The following is a 25,413-nucleotide window of genomic DNA, read 5'->3' as shown; positions in this document are numbered from 1 at the left end:
TGAAGAGGGACGGGGATGGGTAGGAGGGAGGGCCTGGAAATGGATAGTGTAACCAGAAGTTATGGCTTCCAAAACCCATTTGTCCAAAGTTATATGCTCCCACACATTCTAAAAATAGGAAAGGCAGCATCCAAAATGAGGGAGGGGGATAGGACGTTGCAGTTGTATAGTCCCATCAACTGGATGATTGAGACTCTTGACCAAGCCATCAAAATTGTCACTTTGAGGACATGGATGGCTGGGAGAATGTAGCTGTAGCTGATAGGGGTTTCTTTTTTTGGAGTACCTAGGTCGCTTGACCAGGGCTTCAAAAGGTCTATGGCATGTTGAATACAGGGCTGGGTGTGCGCTTTGTGTCATTTAAGATCTACTGTATTTTCTCTTATTTACATGAGTATAGATTCCAAAGGATCTCAGCGTGACTCTCAAGTCCTTTAAAAGGTATCCGTTTAACCTGCAAACAGCTTGTGACAGTTAAATGGGAGGTCTTCAATGGTACTTTGAACCTCTTTCGGAAAGCCCAACATCTGCAGCCAAGACACTCTTCTCATGACCACTGCAGATAATATAGACTGTGCTGCAGTATATGTTGCATCTAAGGAGGCCTGGAGCACAGGGGCGGTGAATTATATGGGCCCACGGTGCCCAAGCTCCAGCAATATTCAGGGCCCGGGGGCACAACTCCAACAATGTTTGAGGCTGGGTCTCTCCCCTGGCACTGCTTGCTGCCCCCACAAGCCTCCCTGCCTGCACCCTGGGCGGCAGTCGCCTGCACCCTGGGCGGCAGTCGCCTGCACCCTGGGCGGCAGTCGCCTGCACCCTGGGCGGCAGTCGCCTGCACCCTGGGCGGCAGTCGCCTGCACCCTGGGCGGCAGTCGCCTGCACCCTGCAACTCTGTGCTGCACTCCACTTTGCTGGCTCCCGGCATCAACTGCCGCCGCAGGGTCCTAGCACCCCCCAACCACTACTGCCAGGGTAGGCTGACCCTGACTCTGCCCCTTCTGCCTCAGTCAGACGAACCCTTCCCTTTTCCGACAGGACCCTCCACCAGCACAGGGGGCCCCCCCTGCCCGCAGTCACCGCTCCTGCCCCTGCTGGGCCAGGGGCAGCCCCATCCCCATCCCCAGTGAGGCTACAGTGAGGGGCAGCAGCAGGTGAGGAGGTGCACACGTGATGGCAGCCACCCCCACACCCCCCATAGGGGAGGCAAGGGGGCTTCCTGGACCTGAGAGGAACCCTAGGAGCATGTGCAGTGACAGTGGTGCAAAGCGAGTGTGCTGCTGGGGGGGAAAAGGGGGTCTCCTCCCCCAGAGCTCACTGCTGCCAAGAGGGAGAGGGCTGGGGGGAGTCCTCCTCTCTGGTCCCAGCCCTGGGGCAGCCTGCCTGCACCCCAAACTGCTCATCCCTGGCCCTGACCCTGCCCCACCCCAGAGCCCATACCCCCAGCCAGAGCCCTCACCCCCCCCACCCAACCCTCTGCCCCAGCCCTGAGCCCCCTCCTGTACCATGAACCCCTCATCCCAGCCCTACCCCAAAGCCCTCACTCCCACACCCCAACCCTCTGCTTGAGCACCTCCCATAGCCCAAGCCCCTCATCACCAGCCCCACCCCAGAGCCTTCACATTTAAAAAAAATATATATCAGCTTATAAGGCAGGTGTGTGTGGGGGAGCAGGTCTTGGACCCGTTCTGGGCACCACCAAAAATTATACAAACCTGCCGCCCCTGCTGGAGCGATGTCTTCATTAGCAGCCGACCCTCTTGAATGGTGGCTTTAAACTGGCTACGATGTTCCTCTCACAGATGCTCAATAAAGGAATTACATGTGTTGTAATGTGAAGCCACGTCTACACTACCTGCCGGATCTATCTATCAGGGATCGATTTATCGCATCTAGTGTAGACGCGATAAATCGATCCCTGATCACTCTGCCGTCGATCCCACACCATGAGGACGCGAAGTAAGTGATTCTAAGTCGATCTAAGATACGTGGACTTCAGCTACGCTATTCTCGTAGCTGAAATTGCGTATCTTAGATCGATCCCCCCCAGTGTAGACCAGGCCTAAGTGTACTTGGCCATGAGTGCCTGATAGTTCATTATTCAGAACTGAATTGTGGCTAAAGCATAGATTCTGCAGCCAAAAACATCGAGCCTCTTCTGGTCCTTGCTGTATGGGATGGACTTAGAGCTATGTTGCTTGCCTCTTTCATTAATGGCCCCTACTACTAGAGAGTTCAGAGTTGTGTTTGAGAAACTCTGATTCCCAGGCAGGAACATAATACTTTTTATCTGTTGCAGGTAGACTGTGTCAAAGCTGGGGTTTGTCAAATAGTCTTAGTGAGCTCCATAAGAGCTTCATTCACTGGAATGGCAATTCTCATGGATGATGAAGTTTGTAAAATATCTAGGAGTTTATGGGCTCTTGAAATCTCTCTAAGGGAATCTGAAGCCTGTAAGCAATTTGCTTCATCAGTTCCTGAAACTGTCTCAAGTTATCTGCCATAGAAGGTGATGGAAGCATCACAGCTTCATCAGGTAAAGAGGAGGAAATATTCATATGAGGTGTCATCTCCCTTGTCCATCCTTGCTTCTTGCTCTTCCTCTGACATGGGTGGTAGTAGAGGGGACTGAGGAAAATCGGTCCTTCTCTGTTCCCTCCAGTGGCGTGAAGACCCTATTGCAAATTGCGGGCGATAGAACGACCACGGATCCCAGCAAGGCCACTTGGCAGGGCCCAAAGGTACAGATGGAGGCATCTGTGTTCCTGCCATGAGGGTGTCCTTTTAAGGTCTAGTCTCTTGTAAAACATCAATGTAGGAGGGGTAGTGATGTGTTTTAGAATAGACAGGGAAACTTTGCACTGAGATGTGAAAATCTGAAGAGTTCACTCCCACATACTACCCACTATTGTAATAATCTTTGTACAAAATATGCCTTGTGAGGTATCATTTGAAAACTAATAACTCACTGGTCAGTAATATCATGGTGAAATGTGTGCAGCAATATTATATGAACAGAAGCTGAAAATATGACTGACGTGTTTACCAGACAAATCTGGGGAGAGGGTAAACCTGTTCCTCAAAGACAAAGGACAAGTTAACATCTCTAGCCAGGAGTCAAAGTTGATTGGCAATCGCATGTCAGGGGAAAGAACAGATGGATCTGCATTTTAGCAAGGAACAACAAAGGAACCATTCCTTTGACTTCCAGGGAGGTGCGGGGGGGAGGGGCAGGAGGATCCTGACCTGAGAATTTGGTCAGCAATGTTGCTGGAAACATGTGGTAAGGATTTGACCTTGAACTAAGTCTAATTTAAGTTTTAGATACTAGAAAGCTAGTTATCTTTATTTTTCTTGTAATCGTTTCTGACTTTAACACCTTATACTTGTACTCATTTCAAATCTCTCTCTTTGAAGTTAAATAAACTTTTTTATTTTTAATCAAAACTAATCCAGTGTTGTGTTTAAACTGAAATGTTTGGGTAACTCCAGTTAAACCAGTAAACTGTTGAATATTGACCCCTTACAAGGCCAATAGACGTATAATATCTGAACGGTCCAAGAGAGGGCTCGGCCATGCAGAACACACATTTAGGAAATTCAGGACTAGGAGCGTGTTGGGGTCACCCGGCAAGAAGTAACCAAGGCTCCTGGAAGCCAGAGTATAGTTGCTGAAAAGCTGCTGATGTCAGAGTTGCTGGACCAGGACTGCAACTATACACAGGCACTCAGGGTGTGACCTGCATGCTGTTTGTGAGTGGCCCTGTTTGGGAGCTATCACAGCAAAGCATTGTGAGGCACCCAAGGTTTCAAGGCAAGTGGACAGCAACCTGGAATGTGACAGTTACCTGAACACCTGCTGATGGTAACAAAGACTGGCCCAGGAGAGACTCTGTGAAGGGTGGCTTCAGTACTGATGTAGCTGGCACCACGTGCTGGGCACCCAGGAGCACATCAGTTACGAGCTCAGTACCATAGGAGGTCTAGCCACCCCTGCTACAGCTGACTTCCTCAATATTGGTACTGAGTGTTGTTCCTGGATGGAATGATAACTTTTCACCCATATCTCTGCCAGTTAGCGTCTGGGTACCCAAACTTGGTATGGAGTCTGCCTTAGACTGAGTTTTTTTCTTTGCCTTTGCAGTACCAGCATCAATCAGAGCCTACATGGAACTCCCCTTGGGACCTGAGATCTCCATAGTCCTCTTGTGTCACTGACAGATCCTCTTGCAGTTTTACTCCCTACCTCTTCTGTTTAGAGGAAGATGCAGATGAGGACTTCAGTACAACAGAAGTACTTAGTACCATGGTACTGTTTACCACTCTCACGGTTTCTGGTGATTGAGATCTTGATGTGGACAGAGCAATAGCACTACTGGGAGGTCTATGCACAGTGGGATCCTCCACCCCTGGATCTGAAGCTGGACATAAGCCTTCCTCCATCATCAGACATTTAAATTTGGTTTCCCTATTTTTTCGGGATTTACCCTTGAAGGATGTGCAGATCTTGCACTTACTAGGAATATGGGTATCCCCAAAGAGTGGAGGATAAAGCCTGGGAAAGCCTGTCACTGATTGGAATAGCCTCACAGCAGAAGAGGCACCTCTCAAATCCTAGGGAACCCACCATTCCCAAGAAAAAACAATGAGACAATCCCAAGAAGCAGTACTAAACAAATATCTATCTAAGAATAAAAGAATTTTTTTATTAAGAAAGAAAAGAAAAAGGAAACACTAAAAGGTAAGTAACTATAAAACTATCTCTCTAAATGCTAAACAGAGAACAGGCACTCATTGCAGACTCCGTCTCAAGTCAATGGTGGTTGAGAAGATACAGGCCAACTGCCCTCAGTTTAATGCCATATAGCCTCAGCATGATGCACGAGAATGCATGGGGTGCATGTGAGGGCTGAACAGGCATTGCTACCAAAAATCTCCAATCAAAGGCGCAGGGCACAAGTGCACCTTAAGTGGAGCACTTACAAGGACACTACTTGAAGAACTGCTATTTTACTTTAAAATCTCACTTGGATAAAAGGTATATCAAAAACCTTATGCAGGAGCATTTTCGTGTATTTATATTAAAAAGGGGATATCAAGATTTTTTTTCTCTAGTATCTTCCCTCAAGCTTACTGGTTTTGTCCTTTTCTACTTGGCAAACACTCAGATTTTCCTTCTGTTTGTCATGGAGGAATGGATTGGATTCTTCTTTGTATGTCTAAACAATCAACCAATGTTGATGTCATCAGCACATTTTTGGGTATAAGGTTTGTCAGTAACTCCTTTACTCTTTCCTATTCCTGGCAGTCTGCTTCTACAGCAGCAAAAAATATTGCAGGATCAGGATCATGTACTAATAGGTTTTGAAACATTTCAGCTACAAATTGGTGTATTTACAACAAAAAGAGGTACTTTATCTGTAAGATATAGCCTGCCATATTTTGACTAATATCTTTGTTCTGAAGTAGTTTACTTGCGGTTTGAATTATAAAGTGTCCACACAAAAACATCATTTTACAAGAGAAAATTCTTACTTTTCTGCCACCAAAATTACTAAAAACTGAATTTCAAGAGTTCGTGTTCACCTAATTATCCACCATGACCACCAAATATTTTGCTGACAGAATCCCCTATTCTGTAAGTATAGTCTACATTCTTTTTTCATAGATTTATACATTTACATTTATAGCCATATTAAAACACAAACATACACTCAGCTTTCCTTCTACTTCAAGAAAAAAAACAACTCTTTCCCCATGTGGAAAGGTGAGGTGGTCATTTGACAGGTTTTAGGATTAGAGAATTTCTAAAAATATTCATTGTAGACACCAGCTCCAGGTTTTGTCTACATTAAGAGAGTCACAAAAGTTCCTCCTCAATAGGTTGAAGAGTACCTCATATCAACACACAGAAGTATCGGAGAGAGAGTTCACCAACCAAGGCTCCCCTCTTGATCCTCTCCCTAACAGGTCTCCCTCCTCAGAAATGGCTTCCCTAGCTATAGTCCCTCCATGGTCCAAACTTACCCCCAAAGATTCAACTCCTCACACTGTTCCTGCTGAGAACTGCTGTCTAAGCCTGCTGTTTCTGTCCTCCCTCATGCCCTCCACAGGATTCACCCCCAATTATGCCACTCACATTCATGCTGTCACCCCAGGCCAAGAAGTGTCCCCACTCGGTTGTGCCATTCTTGCACTGCACAGTTACCAGCTGCTGTTCTCCTGCACACACAGTGGCACCTCAGAACACTTAGTGTTCCACCAGTTCCTGGTATCATCATCCTAGCAATTACCCAGTTTACTAATGGTTAACATGGAGCCTATATATTTTAAATTTAAACTAAAACTAAGGGTGTTTTTTGTTAACATAATAGATAGTAAATTGGCAAATATATACAGCAATACATCTCTCAAAACCTGCCAGCTACCGAACAGCTAAAACATCAAACGTGCAAAATATACATCAAGTGGAAGTCAAAATTTTAATGAAAACAAACCACAAATAGCGTTACTAAGAACAAAGGGGAATTTTCATACTTGCCTGCTTACGAGACCTCATTGCTGCCTCTTCTAATGTTTCAGCAGCTTCAAACTTGCCTTGACGTTTGTAAAGTGCTCCAAGGTTCTTTAAGGTAGTTGTTACTGTTGGACTATTAAAAAAAACACATTGAAATTATTCTTAACTTACAAACACATGAAAACTCAAAAACATGAGATAAAAGCTTAGATACCATCAGTATCATCAATATTATCTGAGAATCATCTTTTAAAATATTATACTAGCATTAAATATGTGAGACACATTAAAAATATCCTTCAAATGCATCTGAGACTCACAAAAAGTGATTGCTTAATGGTCCTGAAAACTAATACAATAACTATCCTCTGGAGCCACGCTACATGAACAGCAGCAACGGGTGCCTCAGACCAGACCTCTAGTGGTGAGAGTGTAGTTCAGTCTCCAAAATACAGTCAAACTTTGGCCACCAGTGAAACGACCAGAAAAATATGTCAATTAGTGCCAGTATCAATGGTGGGTGTTGTAATGTGGATTAGACACTTAATTGAGATCAAAAATTCCTTTCTCGGCCTCTCGCTGGGAGCTACTTTCAGTTGCTGCATACCTCATCCAGATTTGAACCAATGATGCTGAGGGGTAAGATTTCAAATTCCATTCTGAATTTCTTTGAGAATTGTGTTTCCCACCCCAACAGGAAAAAAAACCTGATTCAACAATATACCAGAACTGTTTATTATAAGTCTTAAACCAGTCAAAACCCTTGCTGAGCTTTTGTTCCAGCAGCATTTGAGCAGAAACACTGAAGCAATAAGATAGCCTGCTATTTAAATAGCAGGCTATGACTACTTCTGCGGCACACAGTGTTTAGAACAAGAGAGAGAAGTAGGAGCAAGGAGACATTTATGACATGGCAAAATTCCTGATCAGCATGCTCCTCAATACTTCAGTTACCCGTTCTCCTCCATATTTATGTCATATTTGACTGAACAGATAAGTTTACTAGATCCAGCAATAGTTTTACTAAGTTTTAAAAGTCTCATTTGTATTACTACATCCCCCAACTAAATGCTAAGATGAATACAGAAATAAATCTCATTATTAACAGTGTCAACTATTTTGTGCAGACGATTTTGATATTATACATAACACACACACAGTATGATAGTTTTGACTCAAAATTTAAATTTGATACTGTGACAAAGTTCCTCCTCTGCCTTGGTGGGTCCAGCGCTTATTGGTGGATTTGCTCGCCTCAGAGGTTCACGGCAGCCCTCTGTTTGGCCGCTTTCGTGGCTCAAATATGCTGTTCACTCAGTTAGCCTCATCACTGGTCAGCATGGGGAAAAGGAAGAAGAACAATCCCCGCAGTCTCTGCTGATCCATCTAGTGGATCGGGGAACAGGCCAGAGACCTTCCCCTCTGGTGGAACCCACAGTCCAGGTCAACACCTCTAGTATCAAGTAGGGGGGGATGGAGGGATGGGGGGAACCCAGGCCCGCCCTCTACTCCAGGTTCCAGCCCAGGGCCCTGTAGATTGCAGCTGTCTACAGTGGCTCCTGTAACAGCTGCGTGACAGCTACAACTCCCTGGGCTACTTCCCCATGGCCTCCTCCCAAACACCTTCTTTATTCTCACCACAGGACCTTCCTCCTGATCTCTGATAATGCTTGTACTTCTCAGTCCTCCAGTAGTACACCTTCTCACACTCAGCTTCTTGTGCCTCTTGCTCCCAGCTCCTCGCATGCACACCACAAACTGAAGTGAACTCCTTTTTTAAACCCAGGTGCCCTGATTAGCCTGACTGTCTTGATTCTAGCAGCTTCTTGATTGGCTGCAGGTGTTCTTATCCACCTGTCCGCCTTAATTGTTTCCAGAAAGTTCCTGATTGTTCTGGAACCTTCCCTGTTACCTTACCCAGGGAAAAGGGACCTACTTAACCTGGGGATAATGTATCTGCCTTCTATCACTTTCCTGTAGCCATCTAGCCTGACCCTGTCACAATACAGAAAAAGTTTTACCAAGCATAATACAAAAAGAAAAGTGTTCGTTGTTTCAAATTTCAGTGAAAATGTTTAAAGCCAAACAAAGCCATTTCTCACAAGATTTTGCCATTCAAACATTGTAGCTCTGTGTAGAGCATGAGAATCAAAAAGTAAATAACCAAAACAAGACTAATCTACTTGCACAGTCAACGACACAAAACAGAGAACAACATAAGGAGTTGAAGTAGGTAGGAGGCCAGATTATGTGGCCTGCTCTACTCCCTTTGTGCCACTGCACATCAATAGCATAGTCAGAATAGAGACTGATCACATGCACAGCATATAGGAGTTCCCAGCAGGCACAGAGCTGGTATAATAAACTCCTATATCACCCCTCCTCTGTAATTCCTGGAATAAGAAGTATGTTGAAACTGGGGGAAAAGGCATGTCCAGAGTTTGCTGCATTCTACTCATCTCCAACTGACAGATGGTCTTTTGGGTGCTGTTACTAGCCACTGGAATTTAGAGATTTGCCTCAATTGGGATAAAAAAGGCCTCAGAACCAAGTCACAATCAGATCCCCAAAGACACCTTCTCTGCTGTGGCCAGCAAACATGGGCCTTGGATTTCTTAGGTATCAGTTTTAATATTAGTAACACAGATAAGAGGATTTTATTTTTAAGTGTGATTTTCAAACTGACATTTCTAAGTATTATATGTTCTGTAGTTAAAATACTTTAAATAATATACCTACCTATCAACTTTGCAAGCTTTGTACCAACCACCATACTCTCCAAAGGACGAGCCATCTTTTTGCTTTCCCTAAATTGAAAACAGCGTGTTAAAATATAAATCTGTAACTAACAACAGAAGTTCTGAAAACAATTATTTAATCATGTCCTTACTTTGCATTCTTCTCTCTCCTCAGCATGCATCCAGATGGGTTTATTTTCATCTGGTAAAAATATAAAATAAATATTTTATAATAGCAGTGAAAGAACATTAACATTCAGGTTGAAGAAAGCTGAAGACCAACAAAAATAATGGTTCTGGCAGCACACTTAGCATTTTTGACACATTACAGAAAGACTAAACAGACTAACAAAACACACATGTCTACCTTTAACTGGCTTCCGAAGATAAAAGATACCTAGAAGTCAGTATTACAAAATTGCTGACAGAGTGCTATTTCTAAAAGACTTTGATGCAACCAAGTTGGTGGTAGTACATACTGACAAGAGCTTAGTCATTTGCTAGAATACACGCATTTCTTTCTTTTATTGTGACAGCCACTAAATGCTGCAAAAGTAACAGTCTTATTGCAATGAAATGAAAATACTGCATTACAATTAGTAGTTTATAAAATGCATTCTACTGGAACAATGTACAAATAGACTGCTGACATCTTAGCTGTTAAATTTACAGTCTGTCCAATTTAAGAAGGCCAAGTTTTTCTGCATTCTTTAATTGTTTTGGCAGATGAGCTCAAATAGTTGACCATTATTTTTACCAAGTAATCTAAAATCCTATACTGAAGTATTACAATCACTGACTAGAAGATGACAAACGTAGTCCTGTGTGTATACTAGCTCTTAGACACTAGAGTTTGGGGTGCTATAGAACATCCTAAAGTAGGTTAGATAGAAAAGTAGTCTGTTACATAGACTTGCTAAGTCTCACTATTTGGAAAAAAATCCTCGTTTTGGATTAATTTTTATGCAGTCATTAAAGTCATTCCTCCTTAGGATGGATTTTGCAGTATGTTTCAATAAAATCTAAAATTTATTTTGAGAAGTATAAAAAATAAATCCTACTTTTCAGTTGTACACCAAATCCTTACCATCTACAGAGCCAAATTCCCTTTCATGTGCACGAGTAAGAATCTCTTTGTATAAAGTTTCTGCTTGCTTAAATTTCCCCTGTTTCAGATAGCAGGATGCCTAAAAAATAATATAAAGGTATCAGCATAGGAAAACTTTTGATTTATCTTTTAAAGACAGAACGTATCCATAATTACATGTTTGTTGAATAAAGCAACATTATTTCCTCCTGGGGGAATTCTGAGCCAAAAATGCAAAATTCGCATTATTTTGACAAATAAAATATGCAATATAATCACACCAGTTTCACTTTTTTTGGTAATTTATTTTTACTACCATACAGAAAAAAAATCACAATAAAACAGTTCAGCATTTCCTAAACACAAGAAAGTTAAGTTACAAATACTTGGTAACCAATACCTTGCATTCCAGTTATAATCCTGGATTTTCATTTAAATTACATTACTTTAATTTTGGTGTACGGTGTTCTGTAGGGTAGAATGTCGCTTTAAATTGCTCAGACTTTCACACTTAAAAGTCAGACAGTTTTGCTTATCATGGTCCTGTATTTTTTTTTTTTTTTTAAATGGAAAAGTAAAATAGATCCTGAGCTGTAATCTAACCCCATTGTGCTTCTCTGGCACATGAAAAAAAAAGCCAGAAAGCACATAGACCTTCCTAGCTGAGGATTCAAGTTACTGTTATTTACAATAAGGCTCCTTTACACCACTCTGGCAAGGTAAAGGAGCCTTAATTGACTAAGAATGGGAACAATTAACTAAGAATGGGAACATTAATAGCCTGCCTCCTTAGGGCTAGTCTACACTGGCAACATTAAAGAGGTCTAAAAAATCCCACCTCCACAAGGGGCCTAGCTACCAGCGCTGGGAACCACGGCGCTGGTGCACTGTCTACACTGGCACTTTACAGTGTTGAAACTTGTTGCACTCAGGGGTGTGTTTTTCCCACCCAAGAGCGAGAAAGTTGCAGCGCTGCGAAGTGTCAATGCAAACAAGCCCTGAGACTTGTTTGCATGCACCAAGACCTACCCCCTTAACATCTCTCCAGGGACATACGTAGGCCCAGCCTCCCTCCTCCCACCCCAGTGATTCCTCTGCTGCCAGCTGCTCCCAGCAAACACCCCAGGGCTGCTGGGGAATGGTGTGTGGGGGTGTTCCTCAGATTTCTTTGCTTCCCCATATTTCTCAGGGGAGCCAAGAAATCTACAGAAGATATGACTTCTGCGCCAAGGAGTAATTATTTTAGCACATCAGAAAAAACAAAGCTTAAGTTTTCCTATTTTTACTTTATGTTACAAACTTACCAGATTATTCTTTGTTTTTGCTACATTTGGGTCATCTGGTCCTAGTTTAGTTTGGTAGATCTCAAGTGCCCTTTGATAGTAGTACTCCACCTCTTCATATTTACCCTGATTCTGACACAGTAAGGCCAGGTTATTTAACTGTTTGGCAACATCTGGGTGATCCTTCCCCAGGACCTGGAAATGAAGGTACCATACATTAAACATTCCCCATTTATTGTATTAGATTTTAAAGAAGCAAAATCTTAAAATGATCTTCCACAACTTTTTTCTTTCTAATTTCAATATCAGACTACATTCTTTTACTTTAGCAGTTTACACTGCTCATACTTTTCTATAATTAAGATTTAGTCACTATTTTCATTATAAATTCCATTTTTTAGTTGAGAGTGGAGGAGGGCCCCGTTTACATTAGGTAAACACTAAGACTCCTCTTGGCTGACATGGCAAATAAGGTCTCAATTAGGCATCTAATTTTCAACCATTTTCACAAAAATCACATTGTTTAGACATTTTCCATTAATAGTAAATTTTAAAAGATTCTTTTGTGCACTCAATCAAGATTCAAAGTTAAACTTAAATTTTATAGGCTAAGATTACAATTTATTAGAGAAACTAATGTTTGTTAAATAAACTTCTCAGTACGGCTTCCAAAAAGTCCGTTGCATGAATATATTCCAATAAGTTTTAGGATATCTTTCAGTCTCAAAAAGAAGAAATATTCTATTTTTTTCTAGTTTGCATTGTGTTATACACAATCATTTGGTCAGCAATTTTATATGTTGTTTTGCCAATGAGTAGTCAACCTGAAAGTGAGGGAAGCACAACAGAATTTTTCTAAATGTGTACATTTAATTATTCTCCAATTCCTATACTACTGTATATAACCAGGGTCTTGTGTATTCTGCAATTCCATGGCTATGGAATTTGCTCTAGAATACAAACTTCTGTTTGAAAGAAAACAGTTTCTAGCTCTTACGATTATGAAGAAACTCTTACAAACTTGAACTGAGTGTAAGCCAATGCAATGATGTCCTGTTGATTTTTCTCTACACTCCATTTTCTTCTGAAATAAGATCATAGAATCATAGAATATCAGGGTTGGAAGGGACCTCACGAGGTCATCTAGTCCAACCCCCTGCTCAAAGCAGGACCAATCCCCAACTAAATCATCCCAGCCAGGGCTTTGTCAAGCCTGACCTTGAAAAACCTCTAAGGAAGGAGATTCCACCACCTCCCTAGGTAACCCATTCCAGTGCTTCACCACCCTCCTAGTGAAAAAGTTTTTCCTAACATCCAACTTAAACCTCCCCCACTGCAACTTGACACCATTACTCCTTGTTCTGTCATCTGGTACCACTGAGAACAGTCTAGAGCCATCCTCTTTGGAACCCCCCTTCAGATAGTTGAAAGCAGCTATCAAATCCCCTGATTCTTCTCTTCTGCAGACTAAACAATCCCAGTTCCCTCAGCCTCTCCTCATAAGTCATGTGTTCCAGACCCCTAATCATTTTTGTTGCCTTCCGCTGGACTCTTTCCAATTTTTCCACAACCTTCTTGTAGTGTGGGGCCCAAAACTGGACACAGTATTCCAGATGAGGCCTCACCAAAGTTGAATAGAAGGGAATGATCACATCCTCTCGATCTGCTGGCAATGCCCCTACTTATACAGCCCAAAATGCCATTAGCCTTCCTGGCAACAAGGGAACACTGACCTATATCCAGCTTCTCATCCACTGTAACACCTAGGTCCTTTTCTGCAGAACTGCTGCCTAGCCATTCGGTCCCTACTCTGTAGTGCAGAACTCTGCACTTGTCCTTGTTGACCCTCATCAGATTTCTTTTCGCCCAATCCTCCAATTTGTCTAGGTTACTCTGGACCCTATCCCTACCCTCCAGCTATCACTCCTCCCAGTTTAGCGTTATCTGGAAACTTGCTGAGGGTGCAGTCCACACCATCCTCCAGATCATTAATGAAGATATTGAACAAAACCGGTCCCAGGACCGACCCTTGGGGTACTCTGCTTGATACCGGCTGCCAACTAGACATGGAGCCATTGATCACTACCCCTTGAGCCCGACAATCTAGCCAGCTTTCTATCCACCTTATCATCCATGCATCCAGCCCATACTTCTTTAACTTGCTGGCAAGAATACCGTGGGAGACAGTAACAAAAGCTCTGCTAAAGTCAAGGAATATCCACTGCTTTCCCCTCATCCTCAGAGCCAGTTATCTTGTCATAGAAGGCAATTAGGTTAGTCAGGCATGACTTGCCCTTGGTGAATACATGCTGACTGTTCCTGAATCACTTTCCTCTCCTCTAAGTGCTTCAGAATTGATTCCTTGAGGACCTGCTCTATGATTTTTCCAGGGACTGAGGTGAGGCTGACTGGCCTGTAGTTCCTAGGATCCTCCTTCTTCCCTTTTTTAAAGATGGGCACTACATTAGCCTTTTTCCAGTTGTCTGGGACCTCCCCTGATCGCCATGAGTTTTCAAAGATAATGGCCAATGGTTCTGCAATCACATCCGCCAATTCCTTTAGCACCCTCGGATACAGTGCATCCGGTCCCGTGGACTTGTGCTCGTCCAGCTTTTCTAAATAGTCCCGAACCACTTCTTTCTCCACAGAGGGCTGGTCACCTCCTCCCCATGCTGTGCTGCCCAGTGCAGCAGTCTGGGAGCTGACCTTGTTCATGAAGACAGAGGCAAAAAAAGCATTGAATACATTAGCATTTTCCACATCCTCTGTCACTAGGTTGCCTCCCTCATTCAGTAAGGGGCCCACACTTTCCTTGGCTTTCTTCTTGTTGCTAACATACCTGAAGAAACCCTTCTTGTTACTCTTAACATCTCTTGCTAGCTGCAACTCCAGGCGTGATTTGGCCTTTCTGATTTCACTCCTGCATGCCTGAGCAATAATTTTATACTCCTCCCTAGTCATTTGTTCAATCTTCCACTTCTTGTAAGCTTCTTTTTTGTGTTTAAGATCAGCAAGGATTTCACTATTAAGCCAAGCTGGTCACCTGCCATATTTACTATTCTTTCTACACATCGGGATGGTTTGTTCCTGCAACCTCAATAAAGATTCTTTAAAATACAGCCAGCTCTCCTGGACTCTTTTCTCCCTCATGTTATTCTCCTAGGGGATCCTGCCCATCAGTTCCCTGAGGGAGTCAAAGTCTGCTTTTCTGAAGTCCAGGGTCAGCATTCTGCTGCTCTCCTTTCTTCCTTGTGTCAGGATCCTGAACTCAACCATCTCATGGTCACGGCCTCCCAGGTTCCCATCCACTTTTCTCCCACAACTCCTCTACTTTCAGTGAAGTGCCACCAACGTCAGCAATAGCTGGAGTGCTAGTGAACAGGATTAAAAAACATTGTGGCAAGAACTCCAGCAGGCAATTTACAGTTGCACTCACACTACAGCTAGCATCAGTGGGAGACTGACACAAAACTTCAGCATAGAAGTCTGCAAGAAGCCTGAAACAGTAGCCCTGAGAAATGAGGACTACCCCATTCATTTCAACGTTATGAACTCTGATGTCCAGATAGTACAATTTAAATCTTAACATTGTAACTATCATTGTTGATCATTTTAATATCAAGTTGACAGGCTTACCTGACAAATGAAAATTGCCCCTCAACTTTTCCAGGTGACCAAAGCACAAGTTGTTTTTTTCCCAAATAATAACCCTGCATCTCCTTTGACAACTTCTATAATAGTTATGTATTTGCAATACAATATCTCACACCGCATTAAAATTTACAGACAGTATGAAACAAATTGATTTGCACAGCAGATTAAAATATCACAGGATTACTTTAGCAACTGTATTATTCATTTTCATATTTAATTCAGTAAAAACCTCATTTTCAATAATATTTGAGGCTGATGCAGACTTCTCTATTTCAAATGGATTACTCAGAAAGTACAGAGTAATGGGGGGGGGGGTTCCTATCAGATGGAAATTTTTTTTGTCTTAATTCTTCCTGTTTCCTGGATTCTAAAACAATTGTTTGAGTTAGTCTATTTACATTAATGCCAGGTCAACAATTATCTCTATCAGGATTAAAACATTTTAAACAGCATTCAAGTAAACTAATCAGCATGTATATGGCTTTGCACTTACCACAGTTTAAGGATTTCCCTATAATAGCTATAAAAAGCCTAACATTTTTTTATATATCTGTGGATTATTCAATTAGATCCTAATTGGGGGGCAACAAAATAATTCATAACAGGAGACGTAGTTTTCAAGTAATAGAATAACTTCAAAAACATACAGCTTACTTAACCAGTTTTAACATACTGCAGTGCAGACAGCCAGACAAATGCACTGGAATAAGCATTTTCACTCTCTGCTGCAGTACAACTTGAGATATTTAAATGGCATACATTTATTTTGTATTCAAATGCTCTAGTCAACCCAATAGGAACATATCTAAATGTCCTTTTCCTGCAGCGTTGCTCTTACTTTACAGTTATTGCACAACTTTAGAATACACCCAAAGTCTCTCAAGATTTTGAAGTTAATTTTCTTAAAACAATTTTGTATTTTAAGAAGTTGTATAACTCTATCCAAGGTATTTAGTATTGCTTGGTACGTCTAATCAACCAAAATACGAGAGACTGAGTTTTTTCTAAAAAGCAGAAGTTGAAGTTCACAAAAAATAAATATCCATTGTCAGGCTTCCGTTTTTTACTCTGTACCTTTTCTCTGATCTCCAAAGCTCTCTTACACAAAGGTTCTGCCTCCTTGTACTTTCCTCGTTTACCATAAAGCACTGCAAGATTGTTTAGGGTAGCTGCCACCTGTCAACAGCAGAAAAACATTAAATATGAAGTGAATACCTGGTGAAAGAATGAACCAGTTGAAATATATTTACAGTGGACTGCTGCATTCATATCCTCTATGTACAGTGAAGGCCTCTTGCAAAAATCACTGCATTAAGAAATAACTCTTAAATGAGAACACAGAAAACTGTGAAATGTATTTAATTAGCCCGCTGAAATGTGATTAAATGCATAAATTTGCTCTATATATGACAACTCAGAAATAAAGCTATTTTACATAAATCCAGATTCACAGAGTTGCCCACTGTAACATAGGTTATATGAAGCAATACATCACCAAATTAAATTTTAAAAGTGACTTGAGCACCAACAGCTTGATTGGAATGATCTGTTTTATTTTAAACAGAGGCAGTAAAATCAGAAGTACAATTTCTATATGAATTCAGCAACTGAATTGTTTAAAATAAGCTAATTAAAATATTCCTTCAGAAGTTAATTTTTTCCACATACAGACCATGCAACTCGATTCATAATCAAATAAATGTGGCAGCAGAGTAATTTTGGGGTGAAAGAGTTTTAAATGAATAAAATGCTCAAAGACAGGTTAAATATTAAAAGAACACAGAATATTATATTGTGGCCTCCTACCTGTACTGTTTAGTGACAAGCCAGATCTTAAATGTTCCTGTTGAGTTTAATATTAGAATAAGTTGGGCAGGGGAAGAAAAAAAAAAGTGTCAGTGAAAAACACAACTAAAAATATGAAAATCAGATATACAAACCGCTGGATGATCTCTGCCCAAAGTCTTTTCACGAATAGCCAAGGCATCATTCAAGAGGTTTGCTGCATCTTTGTATTTGTTCTGGTCCCTAAATTTTAGAAAACCATAATTAACACTTTACTCTGTTTCACAAAAAAAGGAATTAGCATGCAAATAAATCTTGTAATATAATAAACGGCAAAAGTAGGAGTTGACTTCAGTGTCAGGGTAGGAATGCTGTAGTACAGAAGAGAAGGGTTCAAATGCAGACTCAGTGCAAAAAACTAAGTAGTTTTTTGAGGGACTGGAAATGAACTATCTGCACATGTACATCTTGCCACCCAATTTACAACAGCATTAGCATAACCTAAGAGGTAGTTGTCTGACTGTCTTCTCAATGATCTAGGATGGATGGATAGTTTAAGTTTCAAAATGAATAATAGCATTCCAAAAACTGAGGTATGGAAGGATATTCAGGAACTCATCCAGACCCTGGTGTACTATGGCATGACAGAGCAGGTCAAGTGCCCATGTGATACCAAATAAAAAATTTAGAACCTACAAAATTGTCAAAAACATTTTTATAGCAGTTCCAGCATTAAGGCCTCTAGTCAACTTTACAGAAACAAAGAAGTTTAGTTAATGGAGAATTTAAATGTATATCAGAATACCAACCTGTACACCAAAGCAAGTATGTTTAGCATAGTGGCAACATCTGGATGATCATGACCTGAAGTCTTCTCCAGATCTTCAAGTGCTTGTTTACACAGGGGTACAGCAACCTCGTATCTACCTTGGGAAGCATACTGGATAACCAGATTATGAAGAGTCCTTAATCTTGCTGGAATTTCATAGCCACCTTGTTGAGCAGCTGCTGCAGCACTGCTATGCTGCTGTTGAACTGCAAAAAGAAGGCAACCTATCTGAAACCATTTTGAAATAAAAATCCATGCTCCCCAGAAACTAGACCCTAAAATTAATCTAATTGTTTTAAAGTGTGGTTCTGTTCTGAAACACGACTATAAAAAATGGCACTCCCATACTAAGCAGATTTTCTCCCTGTCAGTATTCCGACTGACACATAGTTCACTCCCATTTATCCAAATGGCCTGGGGGACATCTGAAAGTTTTGGAAAACTGGGAGTTCGGATAAACAAAAGTGCTATTTTGATCTCTTCTTTCCACTGATCTAGAAATACAGGAGCGAAGGGAGTAATGCTGATGTTTGCTTAATATTTTGTACTTTCAGTAAAGAGTAAAAAACAATGTTAATGTGATTGAGTAAATTAAAAACACCAAAACTGTATTAAAACCACTGTGGACATCATTTATTCTGATTAATTCAAATTAAACAATTTAATATGTCCTGACAATGTGTTATTGCTGATAAAATGGGATTAGGCCTCAGTAACAACAGGTAACCACTCAAAACCAATATACAAATACAAAGCTGTTGATTAGTGCTACAAGCTAACCAACAGGTTTCAGAGTAACAGCTGAATTAGTCTGTATTCGCAAAAAGAAAAGGAGTACTTGTGGCACCTTAGAGACTAACCAATTTATTTGAGCATAAGCTTTCGTGAGCTACAGCTCACTTCATCGGATGCATCCGATGCTTATGCTCAAATAAATTGGTTAGTCTCTAAGGTGCCACAAGTACTCCTTTTCTTCAAGCTAACCGAGAAGTTATTAGCAAGTTATTAACATTGGGCTAACTGGGGGACATACTGTGGATTTGGATAACTAAGATTTTCAGATAAAGAGAATTCAGGTAATGTAATACAGTATAATTCCAGTTATGAACAAGTATATATTTTTTACTACTTTTTACTCCTTTTAGCCCTGTGAGCCAATAAAAGCTACGGAGAGAGAGGTGGGATCTATTCTGATTTACACAGCAATGGAATTATTAACAAAGCTCCAATTTTAGGGCCAAATTCTGTCCTCAGTTACAGCTACTAAAGGTCCAAGTTACCCAGGGGGAAGAGGAGGGGAAGACAAGCAACACCAGCCAGCCACAGGAAGGTGACTAGAGTTCGTCCACTCTTCCTCCCTTATCCCCTTGCTCCAGGAGTATGAAGTCTCAGTAGTCATCTTCTTCCGCATGCCCTACCCTCCTCTCCAACCGCTCTTTCAGTGGTGGCCTATAAAAGCACTATGCTACCCTAGAAGGGATGCCAATAGCGGTAGCAGCAAGAGAAAAGGGAAGCAAGCCTTTACAACCAGCCTCTTCAATTTGTTTGCTACTCCTTTGAAATCTGCTCACCTGGTTCTCTACCCCCAACTCATGGCAGCTGCATCTCCATCCCAGAACCAGGAAGAAATAGCCTGTTGCCCCCTCCTCTCCATACAAGTTTCTGTGAGGGCTATAAAGGTCTCCTCCAATGTAGAACCACATTGATTCCAGAAACTGAAAGCAAAGGACCAGAGCTCCAGCAGTGACAGCCTGGCTTTCTGCGCTCCTCTGCCCCTACCAAACAAAGGGACACTTTCACAGCCCTGGCAAACTCTAATGTCAGTGGAATCATTCAGTTCAAAACAAACTACTGCTGTTACATTTGCAAATTCTTGCCCAACCCTCCTCTCCATGCCCATTATACTTCACACTCTGATCTTCTTCCCCTTTCTGCCCACTGCCCTCCCTTCCAGTGATTCTCAACCTATTTACCACTGTGGGCCATATCCAATACTACCTGTATGGCCCTGAGGATGTCACATTGGCTGCAGCTGTGTGCTGATGGGGCTGCAAGCGGCCCACGGGCCAAGAACCACTGCTTTAGCTACTAGTATTTTCCCTTCTCCATTCCTAAGATAACCCAAACAAGCAAAAAAATTAATGACTATGTTTTTGTCTTTCAAATATGTGATAAACAAGATGCATATGATAAACCATCTGTATGTTCTTGTAATTATACCTTTGTTTTCTAGCCCCATTCCACCTATCCCCTTCGGGTTTGCCTTCATCAAATTACATCTTGACATCCATGAGGACTATGGGCTTCTCTTCATGTACATGCTACAGCTGCACCAGTGTAGCAGTGCTACTGTAGCACTTTAATGCAGATGCTCCTATGCCAACAGGACAGCTTCTCCTGTCACCGTAGTTAATCCACCACCCCAAGAGACAGTAGCTATTTTGACTAGAGAGGCTCTCCCGTCAACATAGCACTGTCTACGCGGGGGGTTAGGTTAGTATAACTACATCGCTCAAGGATGTGGACTTTTCGCATCCTTGAGTAATGTCATTATATCGATATAGGTCTGTAGTGTGGACCTGTCCTATCTCTCTAACAAATTCAACACCCTGCCTAGCATAGGGAGGAAGATGTAGACTTAGTTGATAATCCAGGGATGAAACCAGGCATCTAAAGAACACAAGCACCTTTCGACAGGTGGTCAAAAGAGTCACCTAAAGACCGTCCTGCTTTCTAGCTGACCAAATAAATGGTGGATGGACTGGACAGCTGTGGGTATGGCTCTGCAGTTCAACATAAGTGTTACCAGTATGTGGACTTCAAAGAAGCCTAGAAGATGAGCTTCAGCCCAAAATAAAATCTTAATGATTTTCTCTACTATTCCTTTCAAGCCCCACACAATACACATCACAATTGCTGCATCTGAAGAGAAACCTGATTCAGGTGACTATCACCAACAGGTCTCCATAGCAATTCTGTTTTAGATTTTATAGAACCAGTCTCACACTCTTGTTGATTTACATTTTTTAAAGCCTCGGTATTTCAGTAAACAATTCCTAACCATCAACAATTTAACTGAACTACCATATAAGGACTACAAGCACCAAGGAAACACCCCCCACTGCCGAGACATCCCAGCACTGGACCCCAGATGGCTACTCCCCTCCTCCTTTGCAGGGTGGGAGGAAGCACTGCAGCCATCTAGCAGGGGGACATGCAAGCATGCCTTCAAAATATTTTTTGAACTCAGGTCGGGTTTGGAGTTTTTGTTGTTGTTACCTCATCCCCCTGTCATTCTCCTATGGTTCTCAACACATCCCTCTTCTCTTTGCATCACAACAACATCTCTTCTCTTCCTCCCTCCTCTACCCCTCACACTAGCTCCATTTCCCCTCCTTTATTACCCTCACCCCATAACAATTCTCACTAACTATACCTACTTCTCTTCTTCTCTCTATTCCAATCTCCCTTCTCTTCCCACCATCACAAATCCAAATCACACATCCACACCTCATCTGCTGCCACCTCCTCATCTTTGGTGACCTTTGTCCCAATCCTGGCATTCCCTCCCTCATCAACTTCTTCACCTCCCACACCTCTCCCTCCCATCCACTCTACCCATTCTGTCACCATTCCTAACCTCATACCTGTCCTGCTCCATTTCCTCACCTCTTCCGCTCCTCTCTTTGTCTCTGGAACACCCATTCCATCTCTAAAAAGATCTGTCATCCACAACCACTTCATATCTTGCTCCCTCTAGCTTCTGATTCTCAGAGACCTGGATCCTACACTGATTCTGTAGTTGCCTTCTCTTACGGAGGCCTCTCCTTCTCCCACACTCTCCTCCCCATCAGACTTCTGCTCCGATTTACAGTCCTGGCTCTTTCTCTCCTTAGATTTTCATTCATTCTTGGTGACTTCATCTTCCTTGTTAATGACTCATCTGATCCTTTAGCTATGCATTTCCTCACCCTCTCCTCTTCATTTGGCCCCAAGCTCTGGTTCAACTTTCCCACGCCCCAAATGGCTATTCACTTGACTTGGTCTTCACCAAACACTCTGCTCTCTCTGATCCTATGTTGTGACGTCTCTCCTGTGACCACCACCTGGTCTCTTTTTGCATCGCCCATTAGTCCCCTTCCTTTTCTTTGCTTTCCAGTCCATCAGCACTGAAGAACTGTCATCTGCTCTTAGCCTTCTCCTCCCTGCCCCCTCTCCCCTTTCTTCCATTTATATGATTGTTGATTATCTCCATGCTTCGCTCTCCTCCACCCTTACTTCTTTTGCCCCTTTCTTCCATAACAAAGCTCCCCCTGCTAATCCCCAGCCCTGGCTCACCCCCAACATGCACTTCCTCTGCTCCTGCTCTGACACTGCAGATCTTCTCTGGCAGAAATTCCATGACCAGGCTGACTTCCTCCACTACAAATTTGTCTCCTCCGTCAGTTCTGACATCATCCTAGTTAAACAACTCTAATTCTTCAATTTAATTGAATCCCATGCCCACAATCCTAGCCAACTTTTTGCCACCTTTGACTCACTCCTCAAATCCTATTCTTCTCTCAGCATAGAACCTTGCCAATTTCTTCCACAAGAAAACTGACAAACTACAACATGACCTTCCCTACCCCCTCCTACAACTCTTACCTCCTTGTCTCCTGTCACAGACGCAGAAGTTTCTCATCTGCTGTTCCCATCTAACTCTTCCGCTTGCACCAGTAACACCATCCCATCTCCTGAAATCCCTTGCATCCACTCATCACTTCCCTTACTCTTTATTAAGCCTCTTGCTCTTTCCCCTCACAATGCAAACATATGTTAGTCTCTCCTATCTTTAAAAAGCCCAACCTTCACCTCACTTGCCTCTCCAATTACCACCCCAATTTTTCAGCTCTAAACTCATTGAGCATGCTGTTTACTATTGCTGCCTGGAGTGCCTAGAGCCTCTCAAATGCAGCTTCCGCGGCTTACACTCAACTGAAATTGCTCTTGCCAAAGTGTCTTATGACCTTTCCCTAGCCAAAGTTCTGGCCTTTTCCTAGCCTAGCTCTCAGCCTTCTCCTCCCTGTCCCGTCTCCCCTTTCTTCCATTTATATGATTGTTGATTATCGGTACTCCATCCTCATCCACCTTGATGTGTCAGTTGCCCTTTACACTGTCGACCATGCTTCTCCTTGGCTTCTGTAACTCTAGCCTCTCCTGGTTCTTCCCCTACCATTTACTGCTCCTTCAGAGGATCCTCCTCTTTCCCAGCCTGCAACTTTCTATGGGAATGCCACAGTGTTTTGTCTTGGTTCCCCCTCTTCTTCCTCTCATCTTATATCTGGGCAATCTCATCTACAAACAAATTCAACTACATCTCTATGCTGATGTCTCAAAGAGCTACCTCTCTACTACAGATCTGCCTCTTTCTGTCCAAACTAAAATCTCAGCCTCTCTCTCTCTTATATCGGCTCATGGAATCTAGCCGTCATCTCAATCTAAATATGGCTAAAACAGAGCTTCCGCACTGTATACCACCACCATCCTGCCTGTCACTGAAGCCTGTAACACAGGCATTATCTTTGACTCATATCTTTCTAGATCCTCAAATCCAGGTTATGACTAAATCCCACTGTTTCTTTCTGCATAACATCTCTAATATACAGCCTTTCTATCCATCCACACAGCTAACATCCTCATCATCTCATGCCTGCTACCACCACACATCCTTTTCTTTGGCTTTGACAATACAGTCTTGCCCTACTCATATCCATTCAGAAGGCTGCTGCAAAGACAGAAGAGCGCATCAGAGAAACATTTTTATCTTCATTAGATCACAATTTACTGCATACAATAAATCTTAAAAGCTGCAGTTGCTTTTTTGTTGTCTATGTTTTTCTAAACTCTCACTTTGATTATGTTACCCGTCTCTTTGCATCCCCTCGCTTCCCCTTCCTTTTTGGATCAAACTACAGGTCTTCACTTTCAAGGCCCTTTAAGAGACCATCATCTATCATTTATTATCTAGAGGTCGACTAAGATGCCTATCGGACCTATCATGACATCTTTTATTGCGCACTTGCTGAATTTTCAAACAAGCACCATCACGCTTTCTCCCATGCTGCCTTGCAGACTTGGAAGAAGCTCCCTGGTAATTATCTGCAAAGCTACCTCATTATCCTCTTTAAAACTCTCCTTTTCTTTGATGCCTACAAAAAAATTGCCAATGGTTAAGGCCGCTGGTGTGCGGACACCATAGGCTGACCAATATTGTCTTGTTTCCTTATCCTATCCCAATGGTCTGTCTGTATCCATCTGTTGTTTCCTGTTTTATACGTAAAACTGTAATCTCTTTGGGAGCAGGAACCATCTTTTTTTGTTCTATGCTCATAAAGCACATAGCGAAATGGAGTCCTGGTCCATAACTGAGGCTCCTAGCTGTTATGTAACATAAATAATGATAAAGGTGTAACTCAAGTGTTATATCCAACTCATCAACCCTTCAGCCTTGAGAGGATAACATCTCTGGAGGGAGTATTAACTGCAAAAATCATAGTCCTTACGAGTGACAAAACTGAACTGATGAGGCTGCATATGGAAGCCTGCCCAGGGAAGTTAACCATACAGGTCACCATAGAACCCACTACCTGGGCAGATTACCAAGTCTCAAGGTTGACTGAAACAGGTCCTGACACTGGGAGTCTAAAGCTTCTCTGCCTAAGTTAGCAAGCTACTGCCTAATTTTGTATTGAAATTAGCTCCTAATGAGGTCAGGGGTAGTTAGCAAGCTTTTTAAAAACAAAATCAACAACAAAAAAAACAGCTTAGACTAGCCCACCCTTCTTATGTAGTGGGAACAACATCCTCATAAATCAGCTTTCCTGTCTTCCACCCTTTGGAAGGGATGAACATAGTCAGTGCTGGAGTAAGAAATTACAGAAAAGTGCATCAGGGAAACATTTTTATCTTCATTATATCATAATTTACTGCATACAATAAATCCTAAAAGCTGCAATTGCCCTTGTTGTCTATGTTGCACAGTGTCTGGACCAGAGCACTCTAGGAATTGATGATTGGTTATTTCCCTGAAGATAAAACCAAGCTTCTGTTCTGCAGAAATATACTGTAATTATATAATCTGAAGTTCACTTACTTCCTTGCCCTGGGTCATCTTCATCATTGGGGAAAAGGTCATCCAGAGGTTCTTTGGCAGAATCTGTGTCTTTGTCTTCCTATACAAACCCCAGTCCCAAACAAAATGTTACATTATTAAATCTAAAATCAGTGAAAACATTTATATACAATTATATATAAAAATCTATTATTAAAGATATGCATACAGGATGTCCTATGTGATGCTGGGCAAGACTATCTCAATGCATATGCACAAGACAGCTGAATTAAATTTGCACTGGCAATCTTATTTCAGAGGTTTTTAATTCAGTCAGATCTACGTGGATCTTTGTAAGGACAGGAAAAGGGGCACTACTGACCTCACACTATGCGCCTGCCAAATTTTAAGGTTTTTTGCTCGAAAG

The 25,413-nt window shown here is 42.1% G+C and overlaps 1 protein-coding gene across 7 annotated transcripts in view; it reads right to left on the bottom strand.

Annotated features, from left to right (window-relative positions):
* Positions 1-25,413, bottom strand: part of KLC1 (kinesin light chain 1) — a 123,661-nt gene that overhangs the window by 28,991 nt on the left and 69,257 nt on the right. For all 7 annotated transcript variants that reach the window (XR_013346439.1, XM_077819434.1, XM_077819436.1 and 4 more), the window contains 9 exons: positions 25,029-25,107; positions 17,874-18,099; positions 17,220-17,307; positions 16,354-16,455; positions 11,647-11,820; positions 10,343-10,442; positions 9,408-9,457; positions 9,257-9,324; positions 6,542-6,650 (listed from right to left, as the gene is read on the bottom strand). Coding sequence is in view for 6 of the 7 variants with exons in the window: in XM_077819434.1 (XP_077675560.1) it covers positions 6,542-6,650; positions 9,257-9,324; positions 9,408-9,457; positions 10,343-10,442; positions 11,647-11,820; positions 16,354-16,455; positions 17,220-17,307; positions 17,874-18,099; positions 25,029-25,107 (996 nt within the window). In the remaining variant the exon portion in view is untranslated. The remainder of the gene's footprint in view (positions 1-6,541; positions 6,651-9,256; positions 9,325-9,407; positions 9,458-10,342; positions 10,443-11,646; positions 11,821-16,353; positions 16,456-17,219; positions 17,308-17,873; positions 18,100-25,028; positions 25,108-25,413) is intronic.

The sequence above is a fragment of the Eretmochelys imbricata genome, chromosome 6, assembly GCF_965152235.1.
Source record: "Eretmochelys imbricata isolate rEreImb1 chromosome 6, rEreImb1.hap1, whole genome shotgun sequence".
In the NCBI taxonomy this organism is placed as follows: Eukaryota; Metazoa; Chordata; order Testudines; family Cheloniidae; genus Eretmochelys; species Eretmochelys imbricata.
This window is presented reverse-complemented; position numbering and strand designations above follow the sequence as displayed.